Consider the following 14321-nt stretch of genomic DNA (forward strand, 5'->3'; position numbering starts at 1 on the left):
TTACCTTCGATGTCATATGCAGCAAGGTGGTGTGAAAACTGCATGTGCCACTCCTGCCAGCTTTCCACACTGGCGTGGAACGCACGGAACGACGGGGCTGTACAGCCGGCTCCTGTGCAGCCGGTACTTGTGGCACAGTTTGTTGTTGTCCCTGGACGAGCTGTTCAAGGCGTGCAGTAGTGGACGAGAGCTCGCTAGAAACTTGATACAAGCCGCAAAGTGGCACTGGTTGCGACTCGCGGGTCCAACGATACTAATACGGACCGCAGTCGGTAACTGCAACCCCTAACAAGTGTGGTATCGAATGTTGATACCACACTAACATCAATAAGTAATAGTACCGAGAGGTTCCATGGCTCATTTTTGAAGCAGTGAGACACAAACGGCGGGACTTGTAAGCAGCAGGCAGTTATCACCCTGAACATGGTAATGCACCTGCTAATCATTCGCAGTTAATTCAGAGATTTGGTCAAACCCAACACGACTGTGGTTTGACAGCCTCCCTAGCCCCCTGACCTAGCACTGAGTGACTTCTGGCTTTTTCCTAAAATGACAAAATCTCTGAAAGGGATCAAATCTCAGAACAGAGAAGACATTATACAGACGGAGCAGCTGTGCACCACACAAAAAGAGGCTTTCCAGTAATGCTTCCATCAGTGGCAGCAGCATTGGGAGAGATGTGTAGAAGCTGAAGAGGACTACTTGGAAGATGACTAGTGTCAAAAAATTGTATCTGAATAAAGACTGCTTTTATAAATAAGTCAGATACTTTTTGAACAGCTATACTATAGTGTTACCTACTGTTATTTTACTTATTCATTACAAAAGAATTAATGGATGGTTTGTATATGTTTGGAAAGTAAAGAAAGAAAACATAAAATTCTTCAGTTTGTTTTAGTTAGTAATTTTGTGAGTTTATGTATTGAATTTTATCAATGCACAAGTTTCATATTATTTGAGTGAGTGCTCACCTCAGAAATTCACTGTTATTAACAACATTCCAATGCTAAACTTTTCTTGCCTATGTTGCTGCTTAAATAAATATATCTGAAGCAAAGTATTTGTCTTAACTGCTGTTTTTCTGATTTTTATGTGTAAATAAATGTAGAAATCCTAAATATAAGTAATATACAAATTTTCAATGAAAATTAGTATTCCTGAACAGTGCACCATCTGCAACTTTGAGAATTCTGTAATGTGTGAAGCCTCTGCTTGCTGCCGCCAAAAGCTTTAAATATAGTGGCTCAGAGGAAAGAGAGGAATCTCCCTTTATGCAGGAATCCCCAAAGCACCAATGGAGATTTGTGGAGGACAGTGTCAAATGAGTTGCGAAACAGCTGTGACTCTGTGCTGGGGAATTATGCAGACCAGGGAAGCGAAGCGACATTTCATTTGTGGAAATGGATTTCATATTCCTCACCATGTGTGGCAAGGTTTTGCCATGCTGTAATGTGGGATGTGGAATTGCATAAAGAAAGGGTTGTACCCTGGACTCTAAAACATCTCTTACATATCAGTTCGCACTGCTCTTATTATGTGCACATTGCTTATGTTAAGTTTGGCTTTAATGCGAACAGACACTGTGATCGGTAATTGACCACTGTATTTAGTCGCTGTTGTAATGCTGCCGAAATAGGCCCTGCTTATTTACCAGGTATTTTCTTCTTGTAATAGTGGAAATGATGCAATGAGGTGAACCAAAGCATTGAAAATCTTCATTATTTGTTCTGTGCTAAATAAATGTCTGGTAGTAGTCACTGATAGTCTCAGACATTCACTTTGTCTTTCCTTCAGCCAGGTCTGCGCGTATTACATTGCTGAGTATTGGTTGCTCTTTGTCTTTTTTCATCTCTTTTTATATGAATTGTTAGAGTATTTCACTAGACTAATTAGAGACCACTCTATGAAGTTGATAAATAAAATTCCACTTTAAAAAAATTGTTTGTAATGGGAAATGAGCTGACATCTTCTGTTGATGCTGGGCAGTATACAGAATTTGTAATTAGGAGTTGAGCTGACTTAATTTACACACTGTGCAAACAAAATTGCAAATATTTGCTGTCATATGTCAGTAATTTGCTGCCAGGATATTTTAGTGCAAAGTCTTCTGGCCATCTCGAGGTGTATACTGATGAAAGTAGACTGAGCTCTGTTTAAAACTATGCTGGCACACACATATAGTACCCAATCATCACTGCATGCATTTGTAGAATGTGTGTATGTTTGTAGCAAGTCTGTGCATTGTTGTCAGTGTCCTCTGTGATGAAGGCTTGTGTCTTCAATATCTGATTGTTTGTCTTAGTACAGTATAATGACACCAGTTACACAGAGCATGAAGTTTTTGTATAAAAGGATTTCCACAAAAATGGATAGTGATCCCTACTACACGCAAACAAACACCACGATATGGAAGAGGATGATGCTTTCAAGACTACAGTCTACCTCCTCCATATTGGAAATATTTCCACAAAAATGGGCAGAATAATAATAAAACATAAGGTTAAAGTGATCTTTCATCCATCAAAAATCTCGGCCCTTCTCGGATCAATAGTAGGTGACTTAGAGCTGTGCAAAGCAGGTGTTTATAAGATTCTTTGTGAGTATAGTAGATTGCATACAGGGTGTTACAAAAAGGTACGGCCAAACTTTCAGGAAACATTCCTCACACACAAATAAAGAAAAGATGTTACGTGGACATGTGTCCGTAAACACTTAATTTCCATGTTAGAGCTCATTTTAGTTTCGTCAGTATGTACTGTACTTCCTCAATTCATGGCCAGTTGGCCCAATTGAAGGGAAGGCAATGTTGACTTCGGTGCTTGTGTTGACATGCGACTCATTGCTCTACAGTACTAGCATCAAGCACATCAGTACGTGGCATCAACAGGTTAGTATTCATCACGAACGCGGTTTTGCAGTCAGTGCAATGTTTACAAATGCAGAGTTGGCAGATGCCCATTTGATGTATGGATTAGCACAGGGCAATAGCCATGGCGCGGTACGTTTGTATCGAGACAGATTTCCAGAACGAAGGTGTCACGACAAGAAGACGTTCGAAGCAATTGATCGGTGTCTTAGGGAGCACGGAGCATTCCAGCCTATGACTCGCGACTGGGGAAGACCTAGAACGACGAGGACACCTGCAATGGACGAGGCAATTCTTCGTGCAGTTGACGATAACCCTAATGTCAGTGTCAGAGAAGTTGCTGCTGTACAAGGTAATGTTGACCACGTCACTGTATGGAGAGTGCTACGGGAGAAGCAGTTGTTTCCATACCATGTACAGTGTGTGCAGGCACTATCAGCAGCTGATTGGCCTCCACGGGTACACTTCTGCGAATGGTTCATCCAACAATGTATCAATCCTCATTTCAGTGCAAATGTTCTCTTTACGGATGAGGCTTCATTCCAATGTGATCAAATTGTAAATTTTCACAATCAACATGTGTGGGCTGACGAGAATCCGCACGCAATTGTGCAATCACGTCATCAACACAGATTTTCTGTGAACGTTTGGTCAGGCATTGTTGGTGATGTCTTGATTGGGCCCCATGTTCTTCCATCTACGCTCAATGGAGCACGTTATCATGAGTTCATACAGGATACTTTACCTGTGCTGCTAGAACATGTGCCTTTACAAGTATGACACGACATGGGGTTCATGCACGATGGAGCTCCTGCACATTTCAGTCGAAGTGTTCGTACGCTTCTCAACAACAGATTTGGTGACCGATGGATTCGTAGAGGTGGACCAATTTCATGGCCTCCACGCTCTCCTGACCTCAACCCTCTTGACTTTCATTTATGGGGGCATTTGAAAGCTCTTGTCTACGCAACCCCAGTACCAAATGTAGAGACTCTTCGTGCTCGTATTGTGGATGGCTGTGATACAATATGCCATTCTCCAGGGCTGCATCAGCGCATCAGGGATTCCATGCGACGGAGGGTGGATGCATGTATCCTCGCTAACGGAGGACATTTTGAACATTTCCTGTAACAAATTGTTTGAATTCACACTGGTACGTTCTGTTGCTGTGTGTTTCCATTCCATGATTAATGTGATTTGAAGAGAAGTAATAAAATGAGCTCTAACATGGAAAGTAAGCGTTTCAGGACACGTCCACATAACATATTTTCTCTCTTTGTATGTGAAGAATGTTTCCTGAAAGTTTGGCTGTACCTTTTTGTAACACCCTGTATAGGGCAGATGATGTGCACTATTAGGGAGCACAGTGTGAAGACCAGCGGTGTACTCGCCCCCTCTGGCCTACCAAATCCATTATCGCGTAACACTGTATGTCACTGGTCATTTGCGTGAATAAATGAAACGAAAATTGTTGCCCATACTTCAAACTTTTGGAACTCTGTTATTGACAAATTAGTGGAAGTATGACTGTCTGAGGCTCGTATCAATTGTGACCATGGTTTTCCGTTAGATAATCTGTGGAATCTTTTTACAGAAAAAAATTGTGCTCTGTGGAACCAGCATCATTCTGTGATTTTACTGTATGAAGATAATCAATCGTGTACCAATGAGGCGAGCGTTCACCAGAGAGAGTGGACACAGTAGCATACAGATTCACAGTAGATGAGTATGTGTTCAAATGGTGTGTGTGCAGTGACAACAGGGTACACTGTGCCTCTCCTTGCCCGCTTTCAAACAGGAGAGCTCATTGTACTTTTGCCAGTATATACCTGAAGACTCTGCATCAAAATTTTGCAGCTGCAAGTTATCGACATTGGACATTTGCCTGAAGTTTCATGTAACCTAATGATTTTTGTATTTATTACAAATTTTGGGTTTTATGTGACACGTGAAAGTTTAGCTTCAAATTACTTATTGCTGTGAATTATCCATTGCTTTGTTAATGGTACAGGACATTATTCACATACAGAGTTTGGTCAAAATAGGGAGAGTATCCACAGAACTGAGATTTCCTGACAGATTAAAACTATATAGCACAGCAGAACTTGAACCTCCAAAACAGCAGCAGAATGGCAGGTAAGGGCATTGCATACAATTTATGGGAAGGGAAATTTTCCCAGATCCTCGAAAGGTGTCAGAGGAGGGCACGAGATGATGAGACCAATTTCCCTCTCATGGAGCAAATAGTTGTCTGGCAGTTTGATGAGTTATTTTCCAGGAAACACCATTCAACAGGTAATAAGAGAGTGAGATAAAAGGTCCCTGTCCAACAGTAAAGGACTATTTCTTAGGTTAAAAATGCACTTAAACCTCTGCATCATCCATTTTAGTTCCTATCTATGCATACCTTAAAGCATGCCCAAAGTTTGCGATAAAACAAATGAGCGGGGTACCTCGTATTAACATGTGCCACAGGAGTATCGCACATAGACAATGTAAAGTGATGAAAGGATATGCGGGCATTTCAGTTGTCATCTGCTGTGACTGTGAACAATAAGAAAAGAAGAAAATGGTTATTATAAATGGAAAAATAATAGACGAGTGGTCAGGAGAGTACAGGAATCCTGACTTTTCTTTGAAAATGGTATTTAGATGAATATACCAAATTCCATTAATGTAAATAAATTGCTATTTTCTGTTGTAAACAGCTGACTATATTTATTCAGAAATCCCATCATACTGCATCTATCTGTTAAGCCTACATCCAGATAATGAAGTCTGTTAAAGAAGGCATATTTTCGTTTTTATCATTGTTGTGGTAATCTTCAGTCCTTAGACTGGTTTGATGTAGTTCTCCGTGTTTGTCTGTACTGTGCAAGCCTCTTAATCTCTTTGTGACTACCACGAGACACATCTATTAGAGCCTGCTTACTGTGTTCAAACCTCGGTCTCTCTATACATTTTTTACCTCTGCCTGCTTACACGGTACAAAGAAAACCGCCTGACCAGCACATTGTCAGGAGAAGGTCGAGCATACGAGCATGCGAGCAAAAACCTGCAAATATGCAGTCAACTGTCTGGCGCATTCTGTGCAGTTGTCTGTTCGTAACTGTTCTGGCACTGTCTACTTGGGATGATGAGCTTCGTTCTAACAGCGACGTTCTGATGCTACTAGAGGAAGGCAATTTTTGACAGAAGTCAGTTTTCAGTGACGAAGCCATGTTCCGTGTGTCTAGAAATGTGTATGGTCGTACTGTGCATGTTTGGAGCACAAAACATCCACACGAGATTTTGGAACACATTTGTATCTCACTTAAAGTTAACATCTTTTGTGCCATGGCCTGTTCAAAAGTTTTCAAACCATTTTTCTTCATGGAGAAAACTGTGACTGGTTTTTCATACTTGGACATGCTGCAGTAATGCTTTGTGCCCAATGACAGCAAGACAGTAGAGGTATCATTTTCAACACCACCATCCTCCTTCACCCATTCTTTCAGCCATTCTTGATTAGCTCAGTGCTGAACTGTATCTACATTTGATCAAATTTGTCTCCCATCGTGACTCTTCTGCAGTGATCCCCGCAGTCACCAGACTACATGTGATTTCTTCTTATGGAGGAATGTTAAAGATTGTGTGTTTTTGTTTCCACTGGCACTTAATTTGGTAACGAAGGATAATTAATACTGACTGTGATATGTTGGGACATGTATGTGGAGAGTTTGACAATTGTATTGGTACTTTTACATATGCCTGTATATAGGCTTGCATTCTGTTCTGTGCAATGTATAGTAGCAGCACAGGGCCATCAAGTTCGTATAGTACGTGCAACTCCATGGCCTGTTGTGCTCTGAAAACATCATATAGACACTTGAGTCTAAATCTACATCTACAACCGTACGTTGCAAACTGCTATGAAGTGCATGGCAGAGAATGCTTCCTATTGAAAGACATATTACTACGGTTTCTTGTGGTTCCATTTATGTACAGCTTGTGGGAAGAATGACTCGTTACGTGCCTCTGTGCATCTGGTATTTAGTCTATAGTCACAGTGGACCCCACAGGAGTAGTATGCTCATAGGTACTGACTTAGTAATAGTTTTTGAAACTTTGTAAGTAGTCATTTGTGGAGTAGCTTGCATTGGTCTCAAAGTGTATGCCATGTTTTGGTTTTCAGCATCACAGTGATGCTCTCCCATGGGTTAAACAAACTTGGGACCATTTATGCTGTCCAGTATCTTCTTTTAGTCACCCTTGGCATAGGTCACAAAGATTGGATCAGTATTCTAACAAGGGATGCACAAGCGTTTTGTAAACAATCTCTTTTGTAGATTGTTTGTGTTTTCCCAGTATCCATGTTTGCACCACATTGAAAAGGTATTGAGATCTGACTGAATATTTATACAGATTGTTTCAGATAGTATTTCATAATAGGTAATAGCGTAATCTGCAAAAACTCTTAGATTGTTGTCAGGTCATAATAATGATATACATTATGAAATGCAAGTGTCTCAGTACAAGTCTCTGAGGCACGCCTGAAGTTACTTCTACATCTGTCGATGACTCTCCATTCGAGATCACGTGCTGCATTCTCCCCATAAGAAATGCCCAGTCCAGGTACAAATTTCTTTTGATACCACAAATCATAGTACTTTCATTAATAAGCATTGATTGTTACTGACTCCCAACACTTCTTAGAAGTCAAGAAACGCTGTTTCTGCCCGACTGCTTTGATCCACAGCTTCCAGGATGTCACGTGAAAAAAGTGCAAGTTTGATTTTACATGACAAATCCTTTTGAAATCAGGCACACAGTCTCCAACTTTGTTGCAGTTAGTAGAATCCATCCTTGAAATTAAAATTGTGTAATGTGTATTGTTGCTATAAACCTTCCACTGGTTTCAAAAAATTGTCCATACAAATTTCCTAAGATGTGAGAGGGTGTCTCGAATATGGTGCATATTTTGACAGGCTTTGTGTCCCTCTGTTTTCCGATTGCCAGAACATCTTTATGGATACGTGCATTGTAGTAGATACAATTATTTCTCTTTTGCAATCTAGAAATCAAAAATAATTTATATGCAGAAAAAATTATGAGTCAAACAGATGGTTGCAGTGGGAAGCAGAAATTGAAGGATGATCTGGTTACTAGAGTAACGGAAGGAGAGAATAAAAAAAAAAAGAGTAATTACAGCATCGTAGTGGCCTTACAAATCGAATATGACTATCCGGTCAGTACAGCTGTCCCGTGTAGTAGCACAGCCTCAGAAACTTTATCATTCCTCCGAGTGCCATTCATTTCACAGTTCAGAAGATTGTGTAAATATTAAGAGATTGTAAGGCTGTACTGTTCATATCCTCTGTGCACACCTGAGTTGTACTAGATGAAAAAATAAGAAATCGTACATAATTGTAAGTCAACCAATAATATGTGGTAGCCACAATCTCTGCACTCACCACAAATATGTGGTTTTTAGTGATTTTCTATGTATTGCTGGGAATAACAAACTTAAATGTAGAAGTGGTTTATTTTTTTACAGTGGAAGTACAATATCTGCCAGGGAACTCTAAAAAATAAGAAAATGGAAAATTGAGCAATAGAAAATCCAGGATGGTACGATGACAGTATTATCAAAAGGATATATTGCTACTCACTATATAGCTTAGAAGTTGAGTTGCTGCTAGGCACAGCAAAAAGCCTGAAACAAGTAACCTTTCAACCAGAAAGGCCCTTGTCTCAATTAGGCAAGATACAAAACACACACACACACACACACACACACACACACACACACACACACACACAGAGCCACTGGCTGTGGCTGCCGAGGCCAGGCTGCTAGTAGCAGTGCATGATGAGAATAGCAATTTGGATGGTGGGGGTAAGGAGGATGCTGGGACAGGGAGGGAGAGGGATGGTGGGTTGGGGTGGAGGATGGTAAAGTGCTGCAGGGGGGAGCATACAGGGACAGGGTGGACAGAGGGTAGGGCAGCTAGGTGCAGGTGGGAGGTTAGGCAGAGGGCGGGGCAGGGAACAGTAGGGTGTGGGGGGGGAGGTGTCTTTGTTCCTGTCCAACATTAATAGGTATGGATTAAATAGAAGCCGACAATTACAGGAATCTGAAAAGAAACGTGCATCTAATGGCCTAGTGATTGTCAGGAGTCAAGATCTAATGCCAACAGCAATGTGGCAAAAACAATACCTCAGTCTTTTCACAGTCCAGTCAGTGAACAGATTGCTCTTGGCACCTAATAGTGCTGTTAGTCATTTAAATATTTGGTTATGATAATCAGATATGGGCATGGAATGTCAAGCTGTCTGGCCGTAACACTGTGAAACCCTCAGAAATTGTGTGAAAATCATATTAAATTTTACACAAAAAGTGTGTCTGACGTTATGTTACACCTCACTTAACTTACATTTTGTTTTGTTGAACATGTGCAGCACTAACAATTTAACAGGTAACATTGTATCAAACTACTGTCTTCAGTAATCTGACAATTTGTCATTTCTGTTTTCAGGTAAAGAGCACTGGTACTGTTTCATTGTCTCGTACTTTACAGATCTCAGAAGTCTACTTGGATTGTAATCCAATATGTCACATGCTTAAGAGAGATTCATACATAAGGTGAGTGCTGTGTTTTGATAACACAATTTTCACAAGAATTACCTTGTAGTAGTTGATCACTAAGAAGTAAGTAGTGTGTCATTCCAATGACTATTAACTAATTCTTCTTCTTCTTTCAAAAAGCTAAGTCTTGCCTCTGCACCCATAGTTTTCTGTCTCCATTAATCCTCTTGATCTCCACGCATGAAAAACATCCCATCTGTATTATCGTATTTTGTAAATAGGACATTCCCTTGTTTCCTTCACTATGATCTCGTCTTGAGAGCTGCTCTGTAAAAGAATATCATGTCTTAATTAAGTATCCAGTGAGTTTTGCTCTGTCCTGGCCTGTAACTTTCAGTCGTTCTTTCTTCTCTGGAATTTCTTCTAGAGCTATGTTATTCATTTTTCTTGAAGTCCAGCTGGTTCTTGTAATTCTCATTTACGATCTGGTGCTGCCAACAGATCACATTTGCCATCTGTAGTAACGTTTTTTTCCTTTAGTAACTTCTAGTTACTTTTTCTTGTTAGAAATCACTTTTTTGGCATTCTGAAGTGATTTGGATAGATTGGTAGCAGGGGGGAGGGGGGGGGGGGGGGGAGACAGAGAGAGAGAGAGAGAGAGAGAGAGAGAGAGAGAGAGAGCAAAAGCAAAGTGGTGATTCTTCCATGAAACAGAGAAAGTGAGAGCTAAAGCAAAGTGGTGATTCTTCCATGAAACTTGGTGTTACATTTTACATGGAAAAATCGGGGCATTTTTAACCTAGTATTGAAATTGAATTTTATTGAGTTTTATAAATCACAAATATCTCAGTGTGTTCATTATATGAACATTATTCTGTATAAATTATAAATGTTTAAAGACTGTGGTTAAACTGTTGTTTATGACTGGTACACAGCTGCTAAGCTGAAAGGAAAGGAAAGTCATTATTGTGGTATGCCCCCCCCCCCCCCCTGCCTCTGCCACCACCACCACCACCACCATTAATTTATCAGGAGTTTCTGTGCACCATCTTCCTCTCCACACCTGGTATCCTCAGAGGGTTTTTTTTTCTAAGTTTGAGTAGCCTTCGTGGAGAGTAAAAAAATTGATTTGCAGCAAAAGTGTTCGTGCAAATTGGAATTTGGTAACCTCTGCAAGTGAAAATATTTACGCATTCCAGAATTTTGCGAGAGTGTGACATCAGACTTCCCGGTTGTCATATCTTCTTCTGCAACAACCTACTACATTGATGGATGATCCCGAGGACAAAGGGCAGACGTTCTGTGTGAAGTGACTGGTTCTTCAAGGAAGATGGAACAGGAGCAAAGTTGTCTTGCGTGGGCAAAAAACACAGTGACCACGAAGTGCTTTGTGTTGTGTGTAACACTATCACAAATGTGGAAAAGAAAGCTTTTCAGATTCTGAACCAACATGGAGTGACATCAAGATGTAAACAGTTATTTTGTACAAAAATGGGCACAGCAGCAGTTTTGTCTTGCATCTGCTTCATGCAGCTCAGCATCTTCTGTGAACAGTGGCAGTTCACCATTGTCCCTTCCAACAATAAATAACGTCAAGGACAGTGCCAGTATGGGTATTAAAGTGTGTTTGTTCCATTTATGCAGCTGCTTCCTGTCAAGGCATTTGTGATCTTTCTGAGGCCATATTTTCTATTGCTGTTCCACAAAGTTTCAGTTTGAGTAGTACTAAATTGCAGTACATTGTAACTGAAGCTGAGGAACATTATTTTGAAAATCTGCTTCGTGATGTGGATAATGCATATTATTGTTCTCTGTGCTTTGATGGGGGGAAAAAACAGTGCTGGTGCATATGAATTAGAAACTGTGGTTTGTTGTGTGTCAGAAGCTGAGGATAAAATTGTGAGCCATCATTTGCAGTCTTTTTCATTGGTTAAGGAACATCTGAAGGATACTGTTGATAAACTTACTAGCACATTACATTCAGCAAACCTTCCTTTGCATAAACTATTAGTGCTTGGAAGTGATGGACAAAAGTTTGTAAGGAAGTAATGAGACTGCTTAATGAACAAGTTTGTTGTACAAGAAAAAAGCAACTTATTGATGTAGGCATCTTTAATATTCACTTTCTACATAAGCCTTTTTTTAAATGACTGCATCATCTCGGAGAAAATGCTTCTGATCTGATTGTCTCTGTATATACTTTTTTAGTGATTAGCTGTCGATAATGGAAGACTTCAGACATACAACATTCATTGAGATTGCATAGGCTTCAATTCATAAAGAATAGGCTATCCAGATGGTTAACACTGGAAACAGTACAGAGAAAACAACTTACATTTTCTTCCACCAAAGAGGACTGCTGTAGCTCCCAATACTGGGTACAGACACATTGTTTAGCATCTGAAGAAACCCACAATAGATGCTGAACTGGCATTTCTTTGCTCCACTGCATGCATTTTTACCCAGTTCACTGGAACATTCCAGAAAAAAGAGCCATTGATATGTTGGCTTTACAGTGAAATGAAGAGGCCTTTTCAGGTTATCTGGGAGTAATTTGTAAACCACTAGTACTGTAGATGTGTGAACTGTTAGAAAATATTTTGCCGGAATCCAATTTGCTTCCTCTAAACGACATGTTTTGTGTTGGTGAAATTGCAGCAGCTGTTGAGGAGATAGCTGAGAAGAACCACCTACTGTTCTTGACGCATGTTAAGCAGTATTTTACTGAGGCGTGTAAAAACATTCTTCTTAAATGTAACCTGGTAGGGCCAAGGACTGCAGCAATTCCAGTTTCTTCATCACATAACAGAACATCAGCAAAAAAGTCAATGATCTTGTAAGCATGACAAAAGCCTTACCACTGGATATTGGTTGTGACCAGCCAATGGAATTGTCTCCAGTTGGAAACCACTATAAGTTCAAGTACAGCACAAACTCCAGTTGACAGTTATTGAAAACAAATCTGTAAGACAGGAGAACCAAATTTCCCCAGACAAGTAAAGTGGTGAATACATCTCTAGCTCTGCCTCACAGGAATGCTGTGGCTAAAATGGTTTTTCTGCATTGAGAAGTTATCTTACAAAGGACTTGGCATCACTCTCAGAAAAAACTGTCAACACAGTGATAACGGTAAAAGATACAGTGAAATGGTATGACAACTAAACAGAAAAAGTACCTGTGACTAAAGAGCTGGTTTTTGTGTGTGTGTGTGTGTGTGTGTGTGTGTGTGTGTGTGTGTGTATACAAGAAATACTAGAACTACATAGAAGAAGAAAGGAGAAAGGCAAAAGAAAAGGAAAAACAAAAATATGGAGAGGGAAAAGAGGAAAAAGGAAGTCAATAAAAACTTGCAATGGAAAAAAGGAGATTTCATCATGTGAAGAAATACTTAAACTATAACGACAGTAAGAACAGGAAAAATTTATGGCAGCTAATAAGTTGACCTCTGAAGAAAATGAAAGACTTAAGGTTGCCTTACAGAAGCAAGAGTTGCCCAGGCCATGTTGACAGATGCTCTTCAGTTACAGAAAGTAGTTCAAAAATAAGGTGCAGATGCTCTCCAGTCTTGAGTTGATTAAAGAAAGTGTTTCAATAACATCATTTTTAAACAAAAACCAAAGAATAGTAAGTGTTAATTTCTCCAGTGCATTTTCTAAGCAATTATGTACTTATTTTTTTATCTTACCTTGCTTTCTGTACATGACTTATGGTATAAAATGCTTATTAATGGTAAGAAGTTTGTAAACTGTACACAACTTTTGTAATTATGGGTAAATAGTGGCCAGTCCACATTTAAAATTTCTGTGCAATACATTGAAATTTGATATTCAGTTTATACAGTGAAAAAAGGCAAAATAAGGATAAAGTATGTTGCTTTTGTCAGACTTTAGAATAAAGTTTAAAGAAATGATTTCTTTCTATTGTTACACATTTAACTTTGATCTTAACCAGTTAGTAGGTAGGGGACATCTTTCTCTATAAAGCAGTGTTATTTTTGAAATACATATTGTCCGATCATAAAGAAAGTTAGCCACTTTTTTGCTAAGTTTTGTCACTTTTATCACCTTTTTCACATGCAAAAATTAATGGTAGTCCTGAAAACCACATTTCCATAAGTCTGAGGCAGCTTTACCCTGCTTTGCTAATGTCCAGGTTTCACATCTGTATGTCAGAACACTCCATGCAAAGATCTGTACAAATCTTTTGTTAGTGTGGACACTTACATGTTTATTGAGCAGGAGGTCCTTCTTATTTTGGAAGGCAGTCTTTGTCTGTGCTGTTCTTCCCTTGATTTCCTGAAGACATCTATTGTTTTCCTTCACAGTGCTGCTGAGATAGTGAAATTTAGTTACTTCCTCAAGTTGCTCACTGTGTCTTTTTATGTCAGTCTTACCTTCACCTCCTTTCTCATCTGTAACCACGACTTTTGTCTTCTTGGTATTTGCTTTTAGTTTTAGTTCTGCTATCTCTTGAGTTAAAACAACAAGCGTTATTCATTTCCTTCTCTAAGTCTGCCTCTGTTGCAGTGTCATTTTCAAATCTGATGCAGGGAATGTGTGTACCATTAATTTTCACTCCAGTTGTATTTTCTTTCATTTTTGTTAGTTCCTCCCTAGTAAAAGTATTAAATAATTAGGTTGAGAGAAGGCGCCTGTGTCACAATCCCCTTTTGATTTTTGCTTCTTCCTTGCTACTATTAATAATCAAGTCCTACTTTATACATTGCTTTAAATAAGTAAAATTTTTGATGGCTGTGACAAGAGTGTTCTATAATCTGTACAGTCCTCTGCATTTGACCTCTTGGGTAGTGCAATTAGTTCCAGCTTTTGTGATGTCAAATGGGAAGATCGTCCCTTCATAACATTAAGATACCACAGTAAACAAATT

General features: G+C 39.5%; 1 protein-coding gene across 1 annotated transcript in view; it reads left to right on the forward strand.

Annotated features, from left to right (window-relative positions):
* The window catches only part of LOC126424776 (nuclear RNA export factor 1-like), a 234497-nt gene that overhangs the window by 105173 nt on the left and 115003 nt on the right, over nt 1–14321 (forward strand). The window contains exon 9 of the mRNA XM_050087536.1: nt 9385–9491. Coding sequence (XP_049943493.1) covers nt 9385–9491 — 107 coding nt within the window. The remainder of the gene's footprint in view (nt 1–9384; nt 9492–14321) is intronic.

Source organism: Schistocerca serialis, chromosome 10 (assembly GCF_023864345.2).
Source record: "Schistocerca serialis cubense isolate TAMUIC-IGC-003099 chromosome 10, iqSchSeri2.2, whole genome shotgun sequence".
NCBI lineage: Eukaryota > Metazoa > Arthropoda > Insecta > Orthoptera > Acrididae > Schistocerca > Schistocerca serialis.